The 21,646-nt window shown below is 35.5% G+C and overlaps 1 protein-coding gene across 1 annotated transcript; it reads right to left on the bottom strand.

Annotated features, from left to right (window-relative positions):
* Positions 1-6,101: 6,101 nt before the first annotated feature.
* Positions 6,102-10,853, bottom strand: LOC138753118 (A-kinase anchor protein inhibitor 1-like). Its single transcript, XM_069915698.1, has 2 exons — positions 10,838-10,853; positions 6,102-6,292 (listed from the first exon to the last, which is right to left on the bottom strand). The coding sequence occupies exons 1-2, from the start codon at positions 10,851-10,853 to the stop codon at positions 6,102-6,104; spliced, it is 207 nt and encodes a 68-aa protein (XP_069771799.1).
* Between the last annotated feature and the right edge of the window lie 10,793 nt (positions 10,854-21,646).

The following is a 21,646-nucleotide window of genomic DNA, read 5'->3' on the forward strand; positions in this document are numbered from 1 at the left end:
ACCATGAGGCATGCCATGAGGCTGCAAGTCTCCATTACAGATACTGCATATTGTGTGTCAGTCCCCTGCTGGCAGCCAAGACTAATCAAAAAGTAAGGCATTGCTAGTTGCCTTGCAACCATGATCATTACATCCTGTGATATTTCTTTCTAAATAAGTGGAATGGAATGAAGGAACCCGTGTAACCACTGGCACGAAGCTGAGTCCTATGCATGTGAGAAATAGAGGACTGAGATACTTCAAGAGCATTCTAGCTGGAGAAAGCACAAACAGTGATGTACTCTGGTGCTCACACTACAGCAGGTTTATCTCAAAAGGGCAACTCCTCATACACTGTGTTTCTGACATTCCAGCACACTTGTTCATTCATAGCTCTGAAACAGCAACTCACAGGGAATGGCCTATCACCACTGTGGAATTTTCCTTCTACCTGTGGCTGCCTCTCACTCCCATTTCTGTCTGAGTATAATACTATTGTATAACCATTTATGTTTTAATTTGGGGGAAAAAAGTACTTTTGAGTTGTAGAGTTTGTACTTACATGCTCAAAGGTGATTGGTACCTAAGGGCTGTCCCAAGCAGGGGATCAGCACTGCAGTTTATAAAGTTAGTGTTAAAACACACACAGAAATGCGGGAGGAACTCAGCCCATCTTGCAAGGTGAGTGGGCTCACTTTTATCCAGTTACTGAGACACCACTGGCCGCACACCCCTCCCGTTGTTCACTTACTACCGAAGGTGACAGTATTTTGGACGCCCCTCCTCGCACATTCCACAAATCTTCATGCCGCCGTCACCAGCTCCCAGAAACCTCCGCACATGTCACCCCGGCAACGGCGCGATGCCAACTCTGGCCCACAGTCACCGGCTTCACCCATGCAGTAAGTGTGAAACAATAAATTGAAACCAGGCTACCTACCCCTTACTTCATATAAATGCCGCGTGACCTGCTCCAGCACATTTGTGTGTTGCCCAACAATCACAGTGACTGCAGTCGTGGACATGGTAAACATAATTTTATGGAAAGTCGCAGCTCAGGCCCCCTTACCCTCTGGGTCCCTCAGCTTCAGCCTACTCTGCCTAATGGTTAATCTGCCACTGCTTGGAATCGATGATATCTTGTAACTCTAAAATTTAACTAGAACAATTTGTCACACACTGTTATCTTTGGGGGGGGGGGGGGGTGGGGGGAATTGTTAGGAAAAGGAATTCACATATAAAAGTTAACACCATTCATCTTCAGGTTTAACATACTGATGAGCAGAATTATGGAATTTACCTGAATAAAAATAGATCTTAACTTAATCAGTCAATATAAATCAATACTCTTTCTTGCATGGCTAAAGCACACTTTGCTATATTTTAAAACTAACTTAAAATATCACTCCTATTATTTCCCTCCTCCAAACTCACCTGGGCTTCATCAAGCTTATACGTGAAGCGCCTTGTGAATTTTACTTTTTTAAGGACGAAATATTGCTTTAATTACAAAAGAAACATTTTCTATCATTCATCACTAAAGATCACCTGTCACAGACCAAATACAATGCAATAAATGAGAAAGAGTTAGAATCTTTTAGAAAGACTGTTGATTGTAAAGGAAAAGATATTGAACTATCCTGTACTAAAGATTCACATTGTTCTCCACAAGGGAACCTAATATACAATAATATTTATGATCTTACCATACTGACAATAACCACACCAGCAGTGCGAGTATAAGACAGCTTTAATAAACTAATATGTACACGGAGAGGTCTTGTCTCTCTGCAAGATGAACCTGGAAGGCTGGACTGTAGCTCGGACTGCTTTACCTACAAGGTCGCCAGGGTGACCCCTGGTGGCATAGTGGTGTAATTACATATCACCACACTTGCATTATATTTCTCTCAATTAATTGAAAGATTATATTATTTTATTTAAATTTTATTTCAAAAGGCAGCTCAAGATTTTACATATGTTTGCAATACACTATAACTTAGAGCACTTTTTTATGATTATTTATCCTTTATATATCATAAAACAATTAAATCACACTGAACAATATTCAATAGTTAAAAAAAGATTAGCCTTCTGTAATCAATACAAAATGAGAACATCTGCATGTTAGCCCAGAATTTGCAGCAGTCAATAATGTCTGTGTGCACTCACTTTAGAGTATAAAGCTAACAGCATTTTTTGGTTCCTGCACACACATATATTCATATACAAGTGTCAGAATTTCCTTTGGTAACACTGGTTGTGCTATTGACAATGGCTTGATGAACTAATGTTCTCTGAGACAGACTGAAAATGTTATCCTAAGCAGACAAAAACAATTGCTGAAGGAACTCAACAGGACAGACAGCATCCATGGGTAGAAATGGTCAGTCAATGTTTCAGGTCAGGATCTTTATCAAGACTAAGATAAAAAGGTGAGTTACTCATGTAAAGGGGGAAAACACTGGGGGGAAGGACCCAGAGATGATAGGACAAGTGGAGATGCATAGAGAGGGAGAGACCACTAGGAAGAAGGGAAGTGAGAACCAAAAAGTTAAAGAGAGAATGGAAAAAAAGTGTAGTACAGGACCAGTTAAAGAATAAATGGAAACAGTGAAATCAGATGGGTGTGACAGCAACATAAAATTGGAAAAATTAGAAGAGCTTTACCATTAGGCTTCTCTAACTTTTTTCTTCCCCACCCCCGCCCCCCAACACTAGCCAATTCCTTGTAGTCTCTCCATCTCCCATACCTTCTGTCTGACTTGTTGAGTCCCTCCATCAATTATTTGTTTGCTCAAGATTCTATCATCTGCAGCTTTGGTGTTTCTCTGAAATGTTAGACTGTTGAATGCATGAGTTTTTTTAAATAGCTGAACAATTCCTATGTCACCATAACATTTATTTGTTAATCAAGGGCTACGGTTTCTTCTCTTCCATAATAAAAAAATAATGATCAAGAGTTGAATGTAATAAAAATATTACATTTTTATAACTATATTTCATCTTCTTCCTCACCCTATGTAAATGCCCCAGTTTGAACCTCCTTTTCATGTATTTCAATTCCTGATTTTCTCTCTAACCATTCTCCAATCTGTTTGCCAGCTCACCATTGTTTCCGGGTAGTGTAGATCCCCAAATATCTGTGGAGAGGGAATCTACGGCTATATTTTCAGGATTCCTGGTTATGAGATGGAGAAATTTCACATTTTCCCCAAATTTGATGAAAGCTCTTTAACTTCAAATTGATTTATTTTCTGATTTTACTTCAATATTTCCAGAGTTTTTCTTATAGACAGACTGAAAATTGGATCAGATGGTACAATTCCCTTTAAATCTCAATGTAGATATTTTCTCAAAGCTAACAGCAAGCAGGCCCCTTTTATTCTGACTGCAATGCATGGACAAATATATACATTTTTTTAAATTTATTTTATTTTTCACATTATAAACCATACTGACCATAATACATACAGACATTGTTCTCTTGAATATGTACAGTGTCATTTTCTCCCCTTTTCCCCCTCCCTTCCCTCCCTCCCTCACCCCCCTTCCCATTTATTCAAAGTTCAATCTATAAGATACATTAAACCCATTAAACAATGTCATCACTTAATAAAAATAAAATTGAGTCTTTTACTTTTATATACTGAGTCAGTTCATTTCGTTGTCTTCTCCTTCTGTCATTTTAAGTGGTGGAGGTCCATGGTAGGATTTCTCTATTGTATTTCATGTTTTAGTCTCCTAATCTGTCTATATCCTTCTGCAACTTTACAGTTTCTATTACACTTCCTACTCCACCACCTATCTTGGTGTCATCTACAAATTTGGCCACAAAACCATTCATATCACAATCCAAATCATTACCAACCCCTGTGGAACAGCACTAGTTACAGTCAGCCATCCAGAATGGGAACCCTTTCTTTCCTGCCTATCAGCCACTTTTCTATCCAGTTTAATAACTTCCCTGTAATTCCATGGGCCCTCATCTTATTTAGCAGCAGTCCCTGATGAGTGTAACAAGGGGAGGTTCAAAAGCCTGAAAGTTATTGGAAAGAAATTGTTCTTGAACCTAGAGATTGAAGGAGTAGAAACCTGCCAGCTTCTGTATCTGCTGCGATGAGAAGAGGTTGTGACCAGGGTGATGGGGGTCCTTTATGATGTTGGCTCCCTTCTTTTTTTTAAATTTTTTTATTTTTCACACTATAAACCATATTGACCAAGATACATACAGACATTTTTTTCTCTTGAATATATACAGTGTCATTTTCTCCCCCTTTTTCCTTCTCCCTCACCCCCTTTCCCATTTATTTGAAGTTCAATCTATAAGATACATTAAACAATGTTGTCACTTAATAAAAATAAACAAGAAATTTTACTGAGTCAGTTCTTTTCGTTATCTTCTCCTTCTGTCATTTTAGGCGGTGGAAGTCCACGGTAGGATTGCTCTATTGTGTTTCATGTATGGCTCCCATATTTGTTTGAATATTGTGATGTTATTTCTTAAATTATATGTTATTTTTTCTAATGGAACACATTTATTTATTTCTATGTACCATTGTTGTATTCTCAAGTTGTCTTCTAATTTCCAGGTTGACATAATACATTTTTTTGCTACAGCTAGGGCTATCATAACAAATCTTTTTTGTGCTCCATCCAAATCGAGTCCAAATTCTTTATTTCTTATATTACTTAGGAGGAAGATCTCTGGGTTTTTTGGTATATTGCTTTTTGTGATTTTATTTAATATCTGGTTTAGATCTTCCCAAAATTTTTTCACTTTCTCACACATCCAAATTGCATGAATTGTTGTTCCCGTTTCCTTTTTACAGCGAAAACATCTGTCTGATACTGTTGGGTCCCATTTATTTAACTTTTGAGGTGTGATGTATAGCCTGTGTATCCAGTTATTATATCATGCGTAACCTCGTGTTTATTGTATTTCTCATAGTTCCGGAGCATAGCTTTTCCCATGTTTCATTCTTTATCTTTATGTTTAGACCTTGTTCCCATTTTTGTTTAGGTTTACCGTTTGATTCCTCGTTCTCCTTTTCTTGCAGTTTGATGTACATGTTTGTTATAAATTTTTTAATTATCATTGTATCTGTAATCACATATTCAAAATTACTTCCTTCTGGTAACCTCAGGCTGTTTCCCAATTTGTCCTTCAAGTAGGTTTTCAGTTGGTGGTGTGCAAACATTGTATCGTGAGTTATGTTATATTTGTCCTTCATTTGTTCAAAAGATAATAATTTATTTCCCAAAAAACAATTTTCTATTCTTTTGATCCCTTTTCTCTCCCATTCTCTGAAGGAAAGTTTATTTATTGTGAAAGGGATTAGTTGACTATAGAACCACTAGCAGAACTGATAAGAACTGAAAATAAAATAAGAGGGATAAAAATAAAAGAGAAGGAATATAAAATCAGTCTATTTGCAGATGATGTTATAATATACTTAACAGAACCAGAAATATCAATAAAAGAATTACATAAGAAATTGAAGGAATATGGAGAAGTATCGGGGTACAAGATCAACACAAATAAAAGTGAAGCAATGCCAATGAATAATGCGGATTTCACAAAGTTTAAAAAAGAATCACCATTTAGATGGCAAACACAAGCAATTCGATACCCAGGTATACAACTAAATAATAATCTTGGCCATCTATATAAACTAAATTATCAGCCATTAATGAAAAAAATTACAAGATGACTTAGAGCACTGGAAAGACTTACCACTAACACTGATAGGAAGGATAAACTGTATTAAAATGAACATCTTCCCAAGGATACAATACCTATTTCAATCATTACCAATTCACCTCACAGAGAAATTCTTCAAGGGATAATTATGGAAAGGGGGGAAACCGAGGATAGCACTAGATAAATTAACAGAATGGTACAAACAAGGAGGTTTACAACTACCAAACTTTAAGAATTATTATAGAGCTGCACAATTAAGATACCTATCAGATTTTTATCAAACAAGGGAAAGACCAGATTGGACCAGATTAGAGCTAGATAAAATAGGGGAGAAGATACCTGAACATATACTATACAAGTGGGATGATGCACCAACTCAGGGCTGACGACAAGTTGTGCATTGAATGATTAGCAGCCTTCATTTCTTCTTTTCCTGTTGATCAGCATGTTCTGTTGACTGCAGATGTGAATCTTGTTTTGCTTTTGTTTTTTCTTTATGTCTTTCTTCTTGGACGTACTGCTGTACAGCCTGCAGAACGACCTTTTCCACAATCTGCTTGCTGGTAATCCGCAGCTCTTCTTCCTGTAGTTCATTCTCAGGCTTATCTCCTGCTGGGACATTGGAACTTTAAGTATGTTAATTAGTCATCTCTATCTACCTATAACATGTTGAAAGTTTTCTATATTCTTAAACATTTCCCATTTTTTACACATTTCTATATTTTACACATTTTACAACTTTTCTGCTGTTTGCACACATTCCATTTATTCATTTCTATTCAAAAATGATAATGGAAGAAAATTAAGTTAGTTGACAGGCTGGGCGTGGCCATCTTGATTCCTGTGAGCTGGTGCAAGTCTTCAGCTAGCGCGTGCACGGTTTGCATATTGGAGTTTGGTTGATGTATTCAGAAGAGTTAAGGACACAAATTCAATAATATAAGGGCACTTAACTCTCGTGCATGCACCAACTGAACTTCAATACGTGAATCCATCGCACATGCGCCAGCGGAAGACTCACGCATGGGGACAGGAATTAGGATAGCTGTGTCCAGCCTACAGATTCTGGATGCCGACTAAAAAGGTAAATATGCAATTTTGACACAACTCCATTCCAAGATACGACTGATCCTTTGGTCCAAATTACAGTCGTAAGTCGGGGAATATCTGTACTTTGATTTCCAGAAGGTGTTTGATAAGGTGCCACATAAAAGACATAATATAAATCCATAAAATAAGGATGCATGGAGTTTGGGATAATGTGTTTGCAATGATAAAAGATTAATTAATCAAAAGAAGACAGGTGGAATAAATGGGCGATTTTCTAATTGGCGGTCAGTGGTGAGTGGAACACTGCAGGGATTAGTACTGAGCCCGCAACTGTTCACAATATATATTAATAATTTGGAAGGGGGGGGTCAATAGTGGCATATCCAAGTTTGCTGTTGACATTAAATTGAGTGGAAAAGCAAGATGCACCAAAAATTAAGAGAATCCACAGAGAGAAAGAGATATATTAAATGATTGTGCAGCTCTGGTCTCCTTGCTTGAGAAAAGATGTACTGGCTTTGGAGGTGGGGCAGAGGAGGTCCACAAGGTTGATTCCAGGGGTTAGCCTACGAGGTGAGATTGAGTCGCCTGAGGTGGGATGGGGTCGGGGGGGGAGTGTTTTGTGTGTGTGTGTGTGTGTGTGTGTGTGTGTGTGTGTGTGTGTGTGTGTGTGTGTGTGTGTGTGTGTGTGTGTGTGTGTGTGTGTGTGTGTGTGTGTGTGTGTGTAGATGGGGTTTCATGTATAAGTCTTTGTATGAGTAAGTAAGGTTGCACATTAGCAGCAATGCATGTGTCCATTTTGATGGATGAGCATTAATACCCATGCAGCAAAGACTGGTCTTTAGTCCCTTGCCACTGGAACTAGTCCTAGCTCTGAGAAGCCCGTGCGATTGTGTGATGGTCATTATACCATGGGTACCCCATGTTAAAAGAAATTGTGTACAGACATTTTGAACTCCACAGTATGAGCTTGGGTATTGGAACATTAGGATCCTTATCGACAATCCCAAGAGTGACATAACTATGCACCTATTTCTGTGTCTAACAAAGGAATGCAGAAGCTTTGACATTGGTCAACAAAATTTGATTTCTCAATCCCCAAACACATGCTGAAACATGTCAGTGGTAATAAGCCATCACCACAAATTTAATGGGTATAGAAAAGAGTCTTCTGCACAGTAGACTGATACCAAGTTATTAATGGAACTATATAACTAATTGAAAATGAATCAAAGGATATCAGGTCAGTCCAGAAATTTGCTGTCGAGATTAAAGGTTATTTTATTAAAAAAGGTGGAGCAACGTAAGGGAACAAATGGCCTACACCTGCTTCTGTCTCTTATAATGCTATGAAGTTTAATGAAAGATTCATTCAAAAAATCCCACAAGTAATCCCAGGATTACCAAAATGATTAATCTTATTTTTGTATTCACATGAAAATACCTTTTCACTGCCTTTGTTGAATGGATACTTTATGCCTTCAAGGATAACAAATTCATCCACCACCACATGGTGGCAGGAATTGAAATTTACACTGATAAACACATTTTAAGGCACAAAGAAAGCAAATTATTGTGCAATAAATATTCTAAATAGCAATTGTTCAGTTATCAATCCTCATGTATGGATGGAAAACTCAAGATGTCTTTGGAAAATAATATTACACAGTACTTGGATTTTTTTTCATTTTGTTTATATTTTTGATGGCATAGAAAAATAGAAATATTAATTGTCCAAAATTAAGAAGTTTGCAGATTGAGCTCAAACACCATTCTACAATTATGATTTATGCCAACCTCTACAACTAAATCTGTTCTTTATCCTCCACCAGACTGGAGAATGATAGAATTTTATAAATATTTTAATCTATTTTACTTGCTGGTGTTTGCCATATTTAGTCTTCAAATACATTGAAACAGCTGTCAGCCAATGCAAGACTATACAATGTACTTGTAGTGCATGTTATAGTACCCATTTATTAGATTTGTCTCATCCCAGAACATGTGAAAAACATTTCCATTGAGCAAGAATCCAAACATGCAGGATATTCCTGAAAATCTTAAAGTAAAGTTAAGGTTAATCTCTGGAGCACTCTTGTGGACAATTCAGGAGAAACCCATAGGGACATTAAATGTTTCTTTAAAAAAGCTGTTTATTGCTTCTAAAATATTAGACAATAAATGATTTTAGACTATCAGGTAAACATATTATGATAATACTTCTCCTTTGGCTGATGCAGTATTTAATCATGTTCCAGCTGGTCTGGTAAACTGACACTTCAGAATGTTGTATATGGAGTGTGGAAATTAAGAAGTTGGAGATAGGAGGGTATGTGATGAGGCATTCTGAAAATCTTCCAGCCAGAATTGGCCATGAAATATAAGAGACTGTGTTCTCTTCAAGAAAAAAAAATTAAAAGTTTTTGATTGCAAATTAAATTATTTTTAGAGCAGATATTAAAAAATAAATTTACCTTTTGATCCAATGTTGTTTTTATTTGGAGATAATAAATCAACAGCATTAAGAATAAAATTGAATTTTTGCACTTATCATTAGTGGTTTCCAAAAAGTGCTTAGCTATTACATGGAAATCTGATTTGAATTTAGGGATAAAAAGATGGGATAACGAAATTAAAGCTTGTATTCCTTTAGAAAAGATTACATATAATTTGAGAGACAAATAATCTTTTTTTTTAAATTAAAGTTTGGAGCCCTTACTTGAAAACTATTGATGTTAAATTGTGAGGTCTCGGTCTGCTTCAGTGGATGTCTCCGCTCCTGCAGCCAAGAAGCTTTTAAGTTATAAAATTTTAATATTAAATAATGATCTCCTTTTTCTTTCTTTGTAGTTGGGGTAGGGAGGAGGGAGGGTAATAGTTGGGAGGTTTGGGAGGTTGGGGGTTTTTTTATATATATAAATGATTAATCACACTATGTATGTATTTATTTGTAATAATTATTGTTATATTTGTAATGTTTAATCTAAAATAAAATATTTTTAAAAATTAAAAAATGACTGTAAATATTGCAAAGTTTATAAGCCACAAATCAAAAACCTTGAAGCAAACATTGTGTTTTCCTTTTCTATAACTGAAAAATTAATATTGACTCAGAATATATTATCAGGATGAATTTATGGTAGTTAATTTATTCATTCCAGGTATCAAATAAATTAAAATACATTTGAATAAATTTGATATCAATAAATCAGACATGTTAGTAATAATATTTACATAGTACAATATCAAAATTTCCTTTTGTATTTTCACAAAATACTAATCTTGTTTCAAACATTTGACTTAATTACAATTGCATGTGAACAATTCAATAGAATGTAAAATCAGGAATCCTGAATTGATATATTTACAGAAATATAATATTTGTTAAATATTAAATAAAGCAATTATTTTCTCTGTCTGGCACCTTTAAGCAAAATTTTGCTTTATAAATCATTCCATATACTGAGTTAAATAGCTTTCACAAAAGGATGTCATGTCCCTATTAAATTCTTTGCCTGAAACATGTAGCATCTTGATTGGAGTATCTAGTAGTCATATAATTTACAGGCATCTTTTCCCATTTATGCTTTCAAATATATTTAATTTAAATATTATTAACAACTGGGGTAAAACAGTGACAGTGCAAACCAAAGTAAAAATAAATAAGCATTTCCTCTAAATCAATTTGGTGACAATGCAGAGCTTTAAATAATACATCATCATTTTACAAGGAATTATCCTGAGGAAGCAGATATTCCACTGCTTTAAGAATGCATAAAGAAGAGCATAGTTATGGTGGGGCCATGATGTATCCAGTTGCTTTGGAACAAGCTTCAATCAAAAGCAACAATTTAAGCCATTCAAGGTTGAGTAATTACTGAAGTATTAACAATTAACCAAGATCATCATCAACCAAGATCCAGGATTGACAAGATCTACGAGAGTCAAAAAAGTCAAGAAATGAACACTTGTACATGATCACTGAAAATAATTCATTTCATGAATGTCAATTGTTTCCTAGTCGTGACCTTTCTCATCCCCACTCAAACCTTTCATAAGTATGCAGGAAATATCCATCTTTCATCAGTCTAGAGTCACACTTACCAACAACGAACACCATGATACCAGATGGATGTCTATTGCGTTTTAGCAAAAATTGGCCTTTAACATTTGAGAATGGAATCCTGCTTCAGTGTTTGGTCAGATCCAACATAATTGTGTTGAGAAAAATATCTTCTCTGCCCTTTCTGTCGAATATAATTATTTTTAAACTGATCTCAAACTGTTGAAGAACTGACTGTCATCCCAGGCTGTCATGTGCAAATGATCCTTTATGAGGACAGTTGCTACTCGAAACTTCTCAGCAGGGGAACAGCTAATTACTCTTAATTAAATGTTGCCTTTTCTGAAGAGCATATCATGGCATTTAGGATGCAAGAGGCTTTTTTTTTATTGCCAATCTTAAATTAAACTCCTGCAGAGAGGTTTGTGATACCTGTTCAACTGAGATAATAATATATCAAGTTGGAAAAAAATAAACTTAAGTGCATTCAGTATTTATTAAATAAATTTATAAAGTTATTAAATGTTGATAATTTTTTGAAAACAAGATGTTTTCAGGCATTCCATAAAGAACATTTATATTTTATTATGTATTGATGATACTAGGGTTCCTGCTAATATTTCTGTGGGTTTAAGGATATTATAGGCAGACCTAATTTAACGCCATATTCACTCACTTCCCACACTACCTCAATGTAAACCCCGAGCCACACTAATCCCCTACAATCACATAGCTCCCAACAACTTCAAAGCCTCCATTCTGAAAATATCCCAGAAACTAAGTAGTTATGACAAGAAACATATTTCAAACTTCTTCCAAATGACATCTAAAGCAGTCATTATTTATGAAATTACAAGGACAGCTTTGTAAGCAAACACCACTCACTCTCTATAAAAGGAGGGGCCTAACCCTGACACTGTGAAAAGCCACTTAAGAGATATGGTTTTTTTGAAAATTGACATGACCATAAGACATACTCATAGGCTGAAAATGTTTGAGATCTCAGAAGCTAAGCAGATTCAGGCCTAGTCAGGACTTGGAGGGGAGACTGCCTAGGTCCCACCAGGTGCTGTAGGTTTTTGTGAAAGGTGCTGGATAAAGTGGCGAGTCTCTGTTTGCCTTATGGTAGACAAAAGTTAAAGAATTTCATGTATGTTACATTTTAAATGTAGTATTACATGACAATAATGGAACCTTTACCTTTGTTATATGTATCAACAAACTGTACAGACAAAAGCACTACCTTAATCAACCACATCAAAACAGGTTTCTAACATCTTGAGCTAAAATATTTTGCACCATCATAACATCAATAAAAAGACCCTGAATTAAATTAAGGGAGCTTCTGGCTGGCTTCTTTTGTGCAAGGGGGAATATTAAACATAGTCATTCTCATGATTGATTTGTAAATTAATATTGGGGGCATTTGTGTGTACAGAAAGCCACCTCTCACAGTTATTGTGATTACAAAATAAGATGTCTTGGAGGTCAAAGGTTTGTCCTCAGAAGAATGTTTTAGAACGTTAATGTGAACTTCCTTGTTTACAAAAGTAATTCTTGTGGCTAAGGTATGATCTATTGTAACTCTCTGGAACCTTTTCAAAACAAATATTGAAGTAAATTATGCAATTTAACCCTTCAAATTGGATTTGATTGCCTGTTATTATGTTTGTACCTAAAGAGTAAATAGTTTTGATATTCTTTGGCTCGCAGGAGAAGCTAGAGAATGGTAGAAATGATTGTTTTGTAGTCTGAAGGCCTGTGCCTAGTGATGTGGCTCAGGGATCAGAGCTGGAACTGTTGTTGTTTGTCTATGTCCATGATCTGGATGATAATGTGGTCAACTGGATCAGCAAGCTTGCAGATGACACAAAAATTGGAGGTGCAGTGGACAGCAAGGAAGGCTTTCAAAGCTTGCAGAAGGATCTGGACCAGCTGGAAAAATGGAATGGAAAATCGCAAATGGAATTTAATGTAGACAAATGTGAGGTGTTGCATTTTGGAAGGACAAACCAAGAAAGGACATGCACAGTAGGACTAAGGAGTGTGGTAGAATGGAGAGATCTGGAAATACAGATACACAATTCCCTGAAAGTGGCATCACAGAGGGATAGGTTTGGAAAGATAGCTTTTGGCATATTTCCCTTCATAAATTAAAGTATTGAATATAGGAATTGAGATGTTATGGTAAAAATGTATAAGACTTTGGAGAGGCAAAATTTGGGGTATTGTGTGCAATTTTGATCACCTAACTACAGGAACGATATCAATAAGATAAAAAGAGTGCAGAGAAAATTTACTAGGATGTTGCCCAGACTTCAGGAACTGAGTTACAGGGAAAGGTTAAACAGGTTAGGACATTATTCACTGGAACGTAGAGGAATTAGGGAAGATTTGTAGGAGGTATTAAAATTATGAAGGGTATAGACGGTATAAATGTAGGTAGGCTTTTTCCACTGAGGATTGGTGAGATACAAACCAGAGGACATGGGTTAAGGTTGAAGGGTGAATAGTGGAGGTGTCATGTGAAGCTGTAGGGTTAGGACTTAAGAACCTAAACCTCCTGCAATTAGTTAAAAAAAAGTGTAGATTAACAAAAGTTTCAAGTCAGCAAATATCTTAAAAATACTTTTAAACTCCTCTACAATACATTCAACATGCCTTCAAAGAAAGAAAAATCAACCCGGTGTGAAGAGAAAGTCAAGAAGGATTGGAGGCCTGCAAAGAACTAGAAGCAGGAAGTTAGTGTATAAGCTTCTCCCTGGGTAAGTGCTTCTACAGAGGGGATTTCTATCAACACCGCTCCCCTGCAGCGCAAAACTTTGCGTATATGTGATAAACCGGGGCCTTCCGAAATATCATCAGAGGCGGGAGAAGAGGAGTTGGGCTCTCAACAGACCAAGCATTGAAGAAGAGGAAGATGAAGATGGTCAGTTAATGGAAATGGAGTTATTGAAAGAATTAAACTTCTTAAAAGAATAAAGCAATTAAAAGATATATCTAGTATGGAAATGTTAATTAAAGAATTCCATGAAATAAGAAGAGAAGTGAGAGGAGAAATAAGCACAATTATGGAACTTATTAATAAGTTGAAAAAGAAGATTGACAAGATGAATGTGAAAACAAAGTAAATACAGGAAGAGGTGCAGCATGTGGAACACAGAGATACTAGAGTGGAAGATTCTAACACTGCCTCAGTTATGGAAAATCAGAAGCTCCCACAAAAGTTAGATACATTGGAAAATTTTAGAAGAAGGAACAACATTAAAATAGTTGGTCTTAAAGAAGGAGTAAAAGAGCAAGATCCAAAAGGTTTTTTTTTTGCTAAATGGATTCCAGAAGTACTGAGTGCAGCAAATTTTGAGTAACCTACTTAGACTGAAAGAACACACAGAGCTGTCAGACTAAAACCGCTTCCAAATCAGAACCCATGTTCAGTGTTGATTAAGTTTCTGCGATATCAAAATAGGGAAAAGAACCTGACTTTAGAAGCAGAAGGAGCAAGAGCAAGAAAAGGTCTACTTGAGTATGCAGAGGGTAGAATGCTATTTTACCCTGATATAAGTGTTGATTTATTAAAAAGAAAAAGAGAATTTAATCCAGTAAAGAAGATTCTTTGGGAACAGGGATATAGATTTGTGATCTATATCCATCTTGTAACTTTGATGCCTGAAGGCGAAAACAAATAATTTTCGAGCTTTGAGCAAGCAGAAGATTTCATGAAAAATCTTCCAATAATTCAGAGGGAATGAAGAGTTAGAAGTATAACAGTCATGGACATTTCTGAAAGAATTATACTACTTGGTAGAATATAATGAATGGCCAGTTTAAAATATCATCTATTTACTTTTATTATTGTTAACCATTGGGATTTATTAAACCTTCTTTTGATATTTTTATGACTTTTTTCTTTTTCAACATATAAAATATTTTGAGATTAAAATACCAGAAGCTAGGGAGGAGTTAGGTCTCTAACCCTTACTGTATCATGTTGGCAAATGTGATCTCAATCACAACTCATAAAATGGAGCAAGTTAGTGTTGGCTATTTAACTGACACATACTGGGGGGCTATTTAATTGATTATATTTAGCCATAAATGTAGTGATTTCAATGCTTTAAAAGAACAATTAATTTTCTTTCCTTACTCAGTTGTCAGTGAGGGAGTGGGTATCGAATCAGGGTATTGGGGGAGGAAGGATTTCAGGCAGAGGTGGAGGAAAAAGTGGATTAATAAGATGAGTAAAATAGTGATTTTTTTAAAAATATAACATTAATGGTCGATGAAAAGAAGGACGGTATTAACGCATATTATGAAAACGGGAGTAGATCTGACTTTTCTACAAGAAACACATTTAGTTGAGAAAGAACATGTGAAGTTAAAAAGAGTCTGCATTGGGTATGTGGCAACCTCATCCTTTAATTCTAAGGAAAGATGAGTGGCAATTTTGGTGAGAAAAAGTCTTCCAATTAAAAAATAAAATGTAGTAATAATAATAGACCCAACAGGGAGATATATGATAATACATTTCAAATATATTCAGAGTTGTGAACTCTTCTAAATCTCTATGCACCAAATTTGGGTGATGAAAACTTTACACTGGAAACTTTTTTGAATTTAGCAGAGGCTCATGAGCAAATTTTAAAGGAGAAGATTTTAATTTTTAGACAGAACTACTAGAGGAATATCAAGAGCTAAAGCAGCAAAAACTACACTGGTATTGATAAGAGATTTGAATTTAATAGATGCGTGGAGAAGAATCTATCCTAGAGAAAAAGATTACTCTTTTTATTAAAATCAACATGACTCTTATTCTAGAATTTAATTATTTTTAATCTCAGCACAATTGAAGGGTAGGATATTAGATGCAGAATATAAAGCAAGAATTTTATCTGTTCATTTATTGATGTCGATTACAATGCCAGACAAAGAGAAATCAACTTATAGATGGAGATTAAACTAATCAAAGATTTTATTAGAGAACAAATACAACTTTTTTGTGATACAAATTTGAACTCTGTGAATTATAAATTTGTAATATGGAATTCCTTGAAAGCATAATTGAGAGGACAAATTTATGTCAAAAATTAAGTAGGATTATATGAAAGAAGAAGATCAATGAGAACAAGAAATAATGGTAATGCAAATGTTTTTTCCAAAAAGTTCTCAGGATAAACGTAGACAATTAATTAATTTAAAAATTACAATACAATACATTACAGACTTATAAAATACGAAAGGTTATTACAAAAACTAAACAGATGAGTTAGGTGAAAGATCACATAAAGTACTTGCATCGAAATTAAAAGCAGAATAGATATCAAAAAATATCAATGCAATTAAAATGAACTAAATCTTATTATTAATAAGCCTCAAGAAATAAATGAATCATTTAAGGAATTTTATTCTAAATTATACTGTTCAGTTTTTACAAGATGAGAATAAAATAGATAGGTATTTATCCCAGACACATTTACCTAGATCAGGGGTGTCAAACTCAAATTCACAGAGGGCCAAAATTAAAAACTTGGACTAAGTCGTGGGCCAAACTAAATATTTATTGAAAATTTTCAACAACATCTGCATGTTTTCTCTTCTTTCAACATCTGTAATGTTAAACTTTTTCTTATTAAAATAAATGTTTAATAATAGTTTTGGTTAAACTCTTTCCAGAAGAAGCATTAACAAATGAGAAATAAAATATTCAATAAATAATATTTCTCTATAGCCTTTAAGCTCCTTTTAAATGTATTTTTTTTCACAAGCCAACAAGTCAAAAAATTAACAATTTGCTTCAATGAAAATCCAATCTTTCAACTATGAACAGTCCAAAGTTAACCAAAGAAAATATTAATCCAAGCTTAGCTTGCTACACTGTGATTTACTCTGATGTACCTGGGTCTAAACCAGATACTTGGCATCTCTTCTTAGATGCAAGTTCATCAAACTCTAGGGTCAGAGTTTGCCTCCCACCTGTGTTGAAAGGTCCTGTTTTCTGTCTTTCGTTTGGCCATTTGTCGTAAGGGGTTTATTACATGTGAGTTCGGCGATAGGCCGCAGATGCTAATGAAAGTAAAGAGAGGAGGTAGGGGCGATTAGTGGGCTGACAGGCCAGCGCCAACTCATTTGCAAAGCATTCTGGGATTTGTAGTATTAGCTGTGCATGCACTATACTGGCACAGCAGCCAGCGGGCCAGCTCTAATGCATATTTGATATGATCTTGCGGGCCAAATATAATTATATCATGGGCCAAATTTGGCCCGCGGGCTTGAGTTTGACATGTGTGACCTAGATTGAATATGGTAGAACAAATAGAATTAAGTGCTAATTTTGCACAATTAGAAGTGAAAGAGGCTATTAGTTCTTTACAAAGTAATAAGGCACTGGGAGAGGATGGATTTCCAACAGAATTTTATAAAGAATTTAAAGACTTAGTAATTTCTATTTTATGGAAGTGTTTGATCAAGCATCAAGAATTCATACACTTCCATCTCAGGAGACAGACACTCCACTGACATTTATTACAAACCCTCTAACTCCCACAACTACCTGGATTACACATCCTCACACCCTGTCCCTGCAAGGACTCCATCCCCTTCTCTCAATTTCTCCATCTCCGCCGCAGCTGCTCCCAAGATGAGGTATTCCAGTCCAGAGACTCTGAAATGTTTGCCTTCTTCCACAAATGTGGCTACCCCTCCACCACTATTAACTCAGCCCTCACCTGCATCTCCTCCATGCCCCACTCATCTGCCCTAGCTCACCCCTGCCCCGAGAAACACTAAACAGAGAATCCCACTCATTCTCACCTACCACCACTCCAGCCTCCCCATCCAACACATTATCCTCCAAAATTTCTGGCACTTACTTCAGGACCCCACCTCCAGACACATTTTTCCTTCTCCTTCCCTCTCAGCCTTCCATGGGGACCAGTCCCTCCATGACTCCCTTGTACATTCTTCCCTCCCAACCCATCGCTCACTGACACCTTCCACTGTGGACATAGGAGGTGTAATACCTGCACCAACACCTCCTTCCTCACCACGGTCCAAAGACCCAAACAGGCCTTTCAGGTGAAGCAACACTTCACCTGTACCTCCAAAGAACAAATTTACTGCATCTGGTGCACCCTCTGTGGCCTTCTCTACATCGGAGAAACCGGTCGCAGATTAAGATATTGCTATACCCAGAACATCCTTTCTGTCTGCAACAAAAGACCTCCCCATAGCCAACCATTTCAATTTTGAGTCACACTCTCAAGCTCACATGTCTTTCCATGGCCTTTCACACTACTCTACCCTGACTACCCATAGATTGGAGGAACAACACCTCATTTTTTGTCTGGGCACCCTCCAACCGCAGGGCATGAACATTGAGCTCACTGCATTCCATGAATCAGCTTGCTTTTTTCCCCCTTCCCCCCAGTTCCTACTTCCTTTCACTCTCCACCTAGCCTAGACCCATGGTGTCTCTCCACCTCTCTCCACCTATCATCTCCCATCCTAACCACCCTCCCTTCCCCTTTCCCCTTTTGTTCAGACATCTCTTATGTTTCCCCACACCTTGAGAAGGGATCCATCCCAAATCATTGGTGATGTATTTTCACCTTTGCTACATAAAGACACTGTTTGACCTGCTGAGTTTCTCCAGCATTTGTGTGTTTTTACACTTCCAGAATTATTTTCAACAGCAATAATTAGTGATACCAAAAAAATATTAGAAATAGGATGACAACATTATTATCAAGGTTAATAAATATGAACCAAACAGGCTTTGTTAAAAAGAGAGTCGGTGACCAATGTGGCCAGACTAATCACCCTTGTTCATTTAGCAAAAAAAAAGGAACATTCCAAGTATCACTATGACTTTAAATGCAGAAAAAGCTTTTGATAGATTTAAACAAAAAAATCCCATTCCAATCTATCAAAAGCTTTTTCTGCATCTAAAATCATAGTGATACTTGAAATGTTTCTTTTTTGTGCTAAATGAACAAGGGTGATTAGTCTGGCCACATTGGCCACCAACTCTCTTTTTAACAAAAAAATCCCATTCCAAGTTCAGGATAAATTTGGTTTTGGACAAACTTTTATAAATTGGGTTAAAGCATTACATAACAAACCTAAAGCCAAGGTAGTAACCAATGGTTAGATTTCTACTTTGCTTCAATTGATAAGTTCAAGCAAACAAGGATGCCCTTTATCTCCAGCCTATAGAGCCATTAGCTGAAGTAATTAGAAGAGATTTGGCAATTAAAAGATTTAAAGTTGGTCAAGAAGAATATAAAATTAGTTTGTTTGCAGATGATATATTTAATAAAACCAAAGACTTCTTTAAGGAAACTACAAGTTAATTTAAAAGAATGTAGAAAGATATCTGGATATAAAATAAATAGGGATAAAAGTGAGATTATACCTCTAACAGAAGGAGACTACACTCTCTGTTAGAGGAATACTCAATTTAAATGGCCAAAAGAGAGAAATAAATACTTAGGGGTTCATGTAGGGAACAACTTGCCATTACTCAAAAAAGTTGTAGATGATTTTTTAAAAATGAATAAATTCACCTGTAACATTAATAGACAAAGTTAATTGTATAAAGATTAATATATTTCCAAGAATTCAATATCTTTTTCAAAGCCTACCTCTATCATTAGCACAAAGTTTTTTCAAGAATTGAACAAACACGTAAGGAAATTTCTTTGGAAAGGTAAAATGTTAGAGTTTCTATAGAAAAATTAACATGGAAATATAAACAGGAAAGTTTACAACTTCCTAATTTCAAGAATTGCTGTCAAGTGGCTCAAATGAGATTCCATTCATCTTTCTTTTAAGAAGTAGAAAAGCCAGAATGAGTTAAAGTAGAAATAGATAATATAGGAGAGAGGTCAGCAGAGAAATTTATATATAAATGGGACCCAAAATTATTAACTGGGGCTAAGGAAACATAATTGCTGAAATATTTAATTACTATTTGGAATAAGATAAATGACAAAATTGGAACAAAAGGAAATATATAACCTAAAATGCCTTTGATTCAAAACCAACGAGTAGTTTTTTTCAAAATATAATAGGTTTCTAATTATTTGGTTTAATAAGTGTTAGGAATATTGAAGATTGTTATGAACAAGACCAGTTGATGTCATTTGAACAATTGAGAAACAAATATGGAATACCTAATAATACTTTATTTTGTTATTTTCAATTAAGGGCATTCTTTTTTTTATGTAACTTTTCATTTTTCACACTGTGAAACCATATCAACCAAAATACATACAAACATTTCCCTCTTAAATATACACAGTGGCATTTCTCCCCTTTTTTCCCCCTACCTTCCCTCCCCCCTTCCCACCCCCCTCCAAACCAATAAACATTCAACATATACAATACAATAAAACCATTAAACAATGTCATCACAATGTCATTTTGTCTTCTTATCGGACCTCCACCCCCTAAAATGATAAGATTAAGAGCATTCTTAAGGGAAAAATTAGGTCCTGTTTGTAATGAGATAGAAACTTTTATTAGGAGAGGAAATATTAAGAAATTTTCATCACCAATATTATCTCTTACTGCAGAACAGAACTGTTAAACAAGAACTGTATAAGTCTAGACAGAAATGGGGGATGGATTTGAATATTATAATTGAAGAGCAAAAATGGTCTGATCTCTGTCCAGAGTGTATGACAAATACTATTAATGTAAGATATAGACTGGTTCAGTATAATTTTGTCCATAAATTATATTTAACATCACAAAAACTGAATAGAATGAAATCAGATTTATTAGATCAATGCTTTAGGTGTGATGAAGAGATAGGCATTTTTTTTTTACACTCGACTTGGTCATGTTCTAAGGAACAACCTTTCTGGGCAAAACTAGGAAAATTCTTGGAACAAGTTACAGGTGCAATATTTCTGTTAAACCCAGATCTGTTCTTATTGGGAAATATAGAAGGAACAAGAGCTAAATTGAAATTAGCAATTTATTGAATGAAATTTGTTAAAATAGCCTTAGCAATAGTGAGGAAATGCATTGCAGTGACTTGGAAATCAGATTCGCATTTAGGAATGGGAAGATGGAATGCAGAAATACTGAACAGTATTCCCCTATAGATAATCTGAGAAATAAATACCTTATATTTTTGCAAATTTGAAGCCCATGTATGAAAATATTGGTGCATTGTAAGTACATTGTAATGCTATTCCAGCCTCTTAAGTCCTGCATTAACCTTCTTCCCCAAAATGAAATGTTTGGATAAGATCTGTTTAATCCCAGTGTGCAACATTCCAGGCAATCCAATGAACTATATTGATTCTTCCATTCATTTTATTATTTGTTCTTTTTATTATCTATATATAACATACTACACCCTTCTTTACAAGAGTGGGGATTGAGATAGGGAGGGAGGGGGAAGGGGTATAAACATCATATAATGAATGAAATTTCCTTCAATGCAAATAACTACTGTAGTGTATAATGATTTATTAATTACATGTATGGAATTTTTTCTAATAAAATATTATTCTAATATAAAAGAAACATTTCAGGGCCCTTGAAGAGGATGTTTCCTCTTGTGGGAGAATCTAAAACAAGTATCATGGATTCATATCACCCAGGACATGCTCTATACCATCAGGAAGGAGGTATAGGTGCCACAAGACTCGCACCACTAGGTTCAGGAACAGCTGACTCCTCAACAACAAACTCAATCACGGACTCATTTAATGACTCTTACTTCTGCACCTTATTGACTTTTTTCTCTCTCTGTTTGTTTACATTTCTTTATTTGTTTACATTTATATGATGATACCTTATTTTTTTTGCACTACCAATAAGTGGTATTTCTGCCT

The sequence above is a fragment of the Narcine bancroftii genome, chromosome 2, assembly GCF_036971445.1.
Source record: "Narcine bancroftii isolate sNarBan1 chromosome 2, sNarBan1.hap1, whole genome shotgun sequence".
NCBI lineage: Eukaryota > Metazoa > Chordata > Chondrichthyes > Torpediniformes > Narcinidae > Narcine > Narcine bancroftii.